The sequence below is a fragment of the Coffea arabica genome, chromosome 2c, assembly GCF_036785885.1.
Source record: "Coffea arabica cultivar ET-39 chromosome 2c, Coffea Arabica ET-39 HiFi, whole genome shotgun sequence".
Taxonomy (NCBI): Eukaryota; Viridiplantae; Streptophyta; class Magnoliopsida; order Gentianales; family Rubiaceae; genus Coffea; species Coffea arabica.
Genome location: NC_092312.1, coordinates 66,282,602 through 66,290,895, shown reverse-complemented (window position 1 = coordinate 66,290,895; position 8,294 = coordinate 66,282,602). Strand labels below are relative to the sequence as shown.

The window sequence follows — 8,294 nt, the reverse complement described above, 5'->3', positions numbered from 1 at the left end:
TTTTTAGTATATATTAGTATATTTGTAATAACAAATATAAGTATAATTATATAATATATTATTACTACATACACATATATATTATAAATATAAATGCACATATAATATACATTTATAAATATATATGTGGAATCTCAATGAGGTGAAGGTTAACATTTGAGTAAAATTGGGCAAATAGTTCAAGATGCCAACATTTGTAGCAGGAGTATATGGCTGACGCATCCTGCATTTGATAGCAATTACAGGTATTATCTGATAATTTTTCCTCATGTACATTCCGGAACCTGCAGACAACATACGTCATTCCAAACTTCGACATTTTTAGAATTTGCATAAAAAAACTCAGCGACGGGCCTTTGCAAACAAAAACACAAGTAAGGGAAGAAAGTAGTACCAACATATATGAATTAGACAGGCCCAATGTCTCACTAAAGCACAAAAGTTTTGCTTGTGTGTCCCATCAGAAGAGAGGTTCTCTACTTCCAATGGTTTGGAGAAGCTTCCGTACTGTGAATACTGATCTTCCTCATGCTTTCAAATTTTCCTTTTTTTCTTGGTCTGTGCATATGACCAGACGCAATTTTAGCTATCATAACGAGGTGTTGAACTATTGTGAACATATTCCTGAACATGAATGCAATGGATACCTCCGGATAATATCTGTTTGGGGCTTCCCGTCTGCGTGTCACTTGCTTTGCTGTGTTCTGCAGTCCAAGCTTGCTGACAACATTAACATAAAAGTTCCACTCCACACTGCCTTCTGTTACGGGTGATTGTCCAAAACGGCTTCGCTTAATGAAATCTTGTACATTATCAGCACTGGCCAATTTCTTCAGGTGTCGTACAAAATCTCCTTCAGGATCTGCAAATAAGTTTTGTGTCAGGCCAATCTTTCACCCTGTGCTTACCGTAGCAAAAGCCACATTTCAATGCATCGCGAATCGCGTCTTACCCAAATAATTGTCTTCTACAGTGTAACATGTATAAGAAGTGGGGAAGATGGCATTGTACGGCTGAAGAATGAGCAATATGGAAACAGTTAGCCCTGATCATGTTGTTTGTGCATACTGGAATATATACAACATAACGATCAGTGGGTATGGTACACTTACAGAATTAAGGAAGGATTTATACGGAGAATCATCGACTAATATCATATTAGAGCTGTTGTACGACTTATATTCTCCCCACACATGTTTCAGGTTCTTAAACATCACCGGTTTGTCTGGATTTTCCCTAAGGCTGGTTTGTGTCATAGTGCACCGCGACTGATCCTGCGCAATATTGATTGTTTCCGACTTTCATTTATCAGAAGTCTTACACACGGACTGACTACACACAATTGAAGTAATTTGTGAATGACATCTCACCTAAACAAATAACAGTCTCTGCTCCAAACGTTCATTCATTTTTTTGGATAGACTGTCCAACATTGGTTGAATGTTGTGGCTCCAGAAAGCACAACTGTCTTGAATTCAGAACATAACAGAAAAACTTGTGGACGTTCTAGTTAATGAAGTAATTCAAATATAGGTTGGCGGATATCTTAGCTTTGATGACCAAACAGCCACCTCAAAATATGACAGACAGACCTTCAAAAATTCAAAGCAACGTGGTCTGAAGTTAAAGTCCCGATTTCTGGTCATCCTTGTAAATGCACTGCCCAGAAGCACTCCATTCAAATCAAGAATAAGAAGCTTCTTCTTTGAATCATTGGCGGACGCAAGTTCTGGCGGGCTTGTTTTCACCCTTGTACCTTCGACTGGGGAAAAACTGAAGGCATACAGCATTTCAGCACATGAATTTTGCATGTGAGATCCAATTTGAGTGTCATAATGCGAAATCTAACAAGAGGAATTGGAAAGTGTAAAGCAAAGTTCTGGGGTCGAGAATTTATGACAAATTTGTGAGCAGCAGCCCTGCAATAATGGAATAGCTGGAGTAGAAAAATAATTTGTGAATGCAATGGTCACAAGGAGATGCATTGGCACAGAGGTACATACACTTTTTATGGTTTCCTTTATACAATGATTAATTTCGTACCAATAATTTGCTACAGCCCCAAAGAATTTAAAATTTAATATTGCCTTCATATGCAACGAACCAATTACAGTAAAGGGGAGACATAATGTACCGTTCCCTGTTTCCTGATGCCCCACATCCTTAGTAGCATCATCTTGCAAATCTCCTCTGGTTACAGCCTCATGTGCCTGTTTATTTTCTATCAGGAAAGCAGCATAAGCGAACGGGTCCACAAGTTTCCCCAAAGCGATCTCCCAGGCAATAAATTTTCTAGCAATGACAACATCAAGTTGTACATACTTTCAGAAACAATGTCAGACGCAATAGAGTGAGCTTGCTACAAGGGGTTGTCCATTTGTGCACTTACAAATTATGGCCGACACCCATTTGCCCAACATTGCGCAAACTTCAAAGTGAAAACCCCCGCAACTTGCCGCGTCTGTCTGTTTTAGTTTGTGTTTTACAAGATTAAATGTCCAGGGTTGATTTTCGTGAAAAATTTCCATCAAAATCCATTCCTAAAAAAGGAAATAAATACAACAAGTATCGAATGTTAGAAATATGTTACCTTCTTCGGAAATAAAGCTAAGGTACGCTTTTGAAGTTTACTCACCACAGATTGTATCAAACCTTGGTAGAAGGTTTTGTAATTGTCCATAGAATCAACAATGTACACTTGTTTGTCCTTGACATGTGCAATCATGAGCAACCAATGATTTGAATAAACGATTGGAAAAAAAATCTGCAATCGCATACAACAAGCAATGTTGAATGTGTTAAAAGCTAAGGCATGTTAGGCTGAATCCAATTCCACTAACATGCAGCTGCTACTCATATTGTATAAGAATGTAAAGGCGAGAATGATAGCTAATGTTTACCTTTTCAGGATTTGTCATGGAGTCGTCATTGCTCTGATCAACGAATGTTTTTTTGGTTGCGGGAGATATGCATGGATAGTCTAACACGCATTTCAGCTACAATGAAGTGATTGAGAAGCAAGTATTAGGTCCACATTTTGCAAGGCACAACAGCACATACAATAATTTTCGTTACGTACCCAAAACATAGGATTGAAGAAAACAAATTGCTTATATTCTTTCTGGAGTAAGTGAAGGTACTGGGTCACAACCTTCACAGAATGGAACAAATTCAAACATTCAACATTGAGTTATTATTTTTAGCGAGATTAGTGAACAAGGTAGGCATGTGCAATCGCATAAAAAACTTACTCTGTCACTGAGACATGTCTCCAGAAGCATCACTTGCTCCAGTTCTTCTCTTGTAATATCAAAGAGATGCTGCCTATCTAGTGTATTGACACAGCTGTGAACAATGATTGACATGAGTACAATAAACAGATGAAAGCGAGATCAGTGTTAGCCATTGACAGTACCGATATTTTAACATACATCTGCGGGACGAGTTGTCTGACATGAAAGCATACGGCTTCTTTCAATTCATCAGGTGCTACGCCGGACGCTTGTGATAGACACTGGACAATAAATGTATTAGCATATATAAAGGGGATTACAGGAGAGCGCAAGAGCATGTCTTACATCTCGTTGAAATGACAATTCCTCAAATCTGCAGTCCTTCACTTCGCTGGCACCAACCCGTTGTAAAATTTGTGTCACTTTATCCACAACCTAGTCATACAAATATTGGGTTATGCTCCTGTGTTGCCATCGAGAAGAAGAAACAAAAAGGAGTAAAATAACATTGTCACATACACTTGCCCCTTTTCTGGTTTGTTCAGATAGTAAGACAACATCTTCAAGATGTGCCTTTTCCCCCACAACCGGCCTCACCTCGACCCCAGCACACTTCCCCCCCTTATCCATCTCTTTTATTTCTTCAACTTTTCTATTCGCGTCCCCAGTCTGACCAATGACAGCATAAGAGGTATAGGATTTCTTCCACATCCAACCACCATCTTCAGCTTTGAATGTCAGTTTTTTGAAGTACGATACTCCTATTTTTTGGGCGTAAAATCCTTTGTCAACATGGTCAGCCAAGAATGGCACATTAAAGCGCCTAAAGAGCCTGGTCAGCAACATACCAAAAGGGAGATGTATTCTCTTATTCTCCCTGCTCTTAATCTTCCTAATCCTGTTGAGCATCGTTGCAATGATCAAATTGCCTATGTTGACGGGTTGTTTGTGTAACATATGCCACAATATAACTCTTTCTAATACACTAACGGAAGTGATACTTCCAGCTTTGGGTAAAATATTATGAGTTATTATCAGATGTAACAGCCGTGGCAACACTTTCATATACGGCCCATAAAACTTAGTTTTCTTCCCTATGTTCAAAACTCTGTCACCATTTTGTCTAATCTCTCCAAAAAATTCTAGGTCATTGTACTCCTTCACAGCAACCTTATCTACATTCTTTGCGCTAATCCGTTTATAGTCAACAGTGTATCCACTGTCAACCAACCCAAACTCTGAACACAAAACCTCAGTAGACAATTCCATGTGTACATTCCTAACCACTGAACGCAGAACAGACTTCTGCTTATTTGCCCTACAGTTAGCATAGAATTCCCTAACCATCGCAGCATAGCACTTGTCATTATGTGCCAGCAAATTTAACAAATTTTGGGCATTAAGATATTCCGTGATATCGATACACTCACCAGCGAGAGCTTCTACGTCGACCCACATGCCTTCATACACTGGAAGACTCATACAGGCCTCCATGTTACTGGCTATGCTTGCTTCGAGTTGCGATTCAAGTGTTGAGTACTTTGAGCAACAGAGGAAGCGAACGCGATAAATCCGATTTATTTGGACCTTGCCGCCTAAAACTGTTCGAAATGCTCCAAATTTCAAGAGGGGGGGAAGTTTAAACCGAAGCTGTTCAGTGTGTTCACACAACACCCGCTGCGTTTGATGGGCTTAACAAGAGAAACGATGAGAAGTTCAAGAAAGACAAGTTTTTTGTGGGATAATTGATCAGGCAGGGACGGGCGTGGAGGGAGGCAAACCCGATTTAGTCAAACGAAAATCAACCCGATTCGGTATTGGATAGATTATTCCGAAGCGGTTTATGCGCAATTGACAATTTACAGGCAGTAGATTACAATCTATTCATAATAACAAATGTAATTTTCTATTTATATAATTTATTAATATTATATACACAGCATGTTTTTTGGGATACTTTCAGAAACCTCCCCTGAATTACCTTATGGAAAAATCAGACATTGGATAATTTATGGACGATAGCCAAAAAGAGCTGGCGTTTTATTGAAGAACTTGTTTATTTTCATTTAATCCGATTAGGGCATTTGTTTACGAAAAAATGGGTACTCTTTTTTTATAATAAAGGAGAGCCATAAAGAGTTGGTCTTTTATTGAAAAGCGAGTTCATTTTTCCTCTTTATCCGATAAATAAATTTAGTTATGGAAAAAAGGGTACTCTGTTCTTATAATGGAGACAAGCCATAAAGAGCTGGTCAATTAAAGTAAATCAATTTTTTTCTTATTTTACTGGATAATTATAATTATTTATGGGAAAAATGGTACTCTGTTATTATAATGGAGGAAAGCCATATAGAGCTGGTCTTTTACGAGAAAGTGCTACTTTACAGATTGGGACCACGATTTGGATTATCAAATTATCCAAAGAAAATTTAGAATGCATTTTTTTTAATTAAGCCTTTATTATATATATTTATGTGTTGCATTGTATAATTATACTAATATATTATATGACTATAAAGTATATTATAAATTAATTAATATTTTTATAAATGTATATTATAAATATTTTTATAATATATATTTACATATTACTATTTATATATATTTATAAATGTATTTTATATGTGCATATAATTATAATATATATGTGCATATAGTAATAAAATGTTATATAATTATAATGATTCCTAATACTTATACGTATACTAATATATACTAAACATCATAATAAATATATACTATACTTCGTACCATATAATATATTTGCATAATTATATAATGCATTATATGAATATATATAATAATTAATTAATTATATTGACAAAATCATTCTAAATTTTCTTTTGATAATTTCATAAATCAAATCATGGTCGCATTTCTAATTAGTATCTCATTCTCTTAAAAGACAAGCTCTCTATGGCTTTCCTCCATAAGTAATTTTTTTTGCAATATCTAATCTAGCACCATTTCGTATGTAGTTAGTAAACTTCTCACTTCAGTACAGTATCCGTCACGTAGATCACTGCTGAGGAGTTCCCTCTTTACCTTCTAACTATCATCCTTTATTCTTACATTTCATACACGTTTGTCTACAACGGCGTTTTGTTGAGTTTGCATATGTATGTGGTTTTGTACTGAAGGAGCTTCGAGCGTGTATATGTACATTGCTAAATATAGAGCGTAACGAGCCCTGTAGACCACCGCCCAATCTCCTCCGACGACCCTGAAAAACATTATCGAATCGTATTTCAGTGTGCTAATGTTTTGTTAACGCACCGGATTTTTAGAAAATCGTATACTAACTTCATTAATGATTCGATCAAATACAGAACATAAAAGGGCCAAGATAAGCTATTTAGCTGGTGAAAATTAATTTGTACACGATGGTGAAAAATTTGTGCTGTCAAAGGAGTTCTCAACATTCAATCTTACACACTAACGATAAGGTAGGGCAGCACAAATTGCTCCAATTTCTTCATCGCAAGCGCAGCCTTCATATGTATTCTCCTTCACGTCATCCGCATCCATAGGCCATGAAGATGTTTTCCTCTCATGTGTCATGGCACAACAAATGGGCGTTGGGTTTGCAAACATAGGATTCTTGACCTATATCATCCTCAGCAGCGCTCGCAAATTGTCACGGCAAAGTTTCACTCTGCCTTTCAGAATTCCGGATTTTTTCATCCCGCTCAGCAGGCTCATACCTTTGCGCTTTAACTCGTCCCCACCAACAAAGATGTAAATTATTCCCAACGCATATGCAGCATCGGCATGGCCTGAATTAGCAGCTTCTTCCAAGCATTCCAATGCTGAGTCCCCATGCTTGTCCGTAAAGAAATCAACCTAAGCAGTGCCAAGGTTGATATTACAGTCTTGCTTACAAACTTAGTAACGAAAAAGTTAAAAAGTGTAGGCGGAACAGTGGCGACGGGACAACAGTTATTTACTAGGGCCCAAAGCTGCAGTAACGTGTTGTAAGCCAATCTTTTGGGGGTGAAGTGTGCTGACCAGAATCACAATGAAGTTCAAATGAAAGACATGATGCGAGCTTAGTCTAGAAATTTTGTAACTCAAGTATGCTTATGGAATGTTAGTTGACAACTATTCCATTTAAAACATTACCGAATTTTCCCATAACTATTGAGTCTTACGTTCCTAATCAAAACCCAACTTGCCAAACACGTTGACCAGGACTTATACTGTACAGGACTGGCGGTTGTTCATTACCAACTTCAATTGAAAAGGTAGAATATTCAAGGGAATGAGTTTTATCGGCCAGATGCTTACCACTCCTTTTCGATACAGTGCATCTGGATTTTTGCATTGTCTACACTTCTTCAAGAAGCTCGACACTTTGTGGTTTTTGTGCCACGGAACGAGTTCGAACTTGGCGAGTGACACCCGCTGGTAAACGATGTCTGCGTCCGAAACTTCGTTAAGCAACTTACAGCTACACAATAAGAGAAATGATCCATTAACCTAAAACGAAAAGCACAGAATGGAACGAGAATTCGCCTCTTCCTGTTTGTATCATCAATAGCAGAACGAACCACAGTTTTGCCCGGAAAAGATCAGTTGATGAAGAAGATGCGACACGTGCAAGCACCTCGGATAGCACCTCGGTCGGAAGGGAGAGGATGGAGGTTCCTGAAAGCCTTTTTTGTTCGTTGGCCATGACCGGTTAACTCCTTTTACTGGGCACAGTTGAGTGAATCCCTGAAAGCCCCAAGAATGGAGTAAACTTCAAACAACAACTACTTCCTCATAAAATCCAATAATGATTGATCAGGTATGATATCCCGAATTTCTGGACATCCGACTAACCGTAGCGATAAACGAACACAAATGGGAAAGTGGTGACTTCTCCTGCAAACGACGCAACATTCTATCGTCAAAAAAACTGTCATCCGAAACATTTTTACAAACCGACCAACGTATGTGTCAATACGTTTAATTCATCCGAACCGTAACAATACACCGATAGCAAGGGAACATGAACAGTCCTGAACTACACGTACATCGTCAATTTACGGACGTTCATCGCAGAGCAGAGGAGGTTCC

At 38.0% G+C, this 8,294-nt stretch overlaps 1 protein-coding gene across 1 annotated transcript; it reads right to left on the bottom strand.

Moving 5' to 3' along the window:
* Positions 1–6,839: 6,839 nt before the first annotated feature.
* On the bottom strand, positions 6,840–7,908 carry LOC113724524 (putative F-box protein At1g67623). The gene is made up of 3 exons (XM_027247418.1): positions 7,784–7,908; positions 7,521–7,683; positions 6,840–7,076 (listed from the first exon to the last, which is right to left on the bottom strand). The coding sequence occupies exons 1-3, from the start codon at positions 7,906–7,908 to the stop codon at positions 6,840–6,842; spliced, it is 525 nt and encodes a 174-aa protein (XP_027103219.1).
* Between the last annotated feature and the right edge of the window lie 386 nt (positions 7,909–8,294).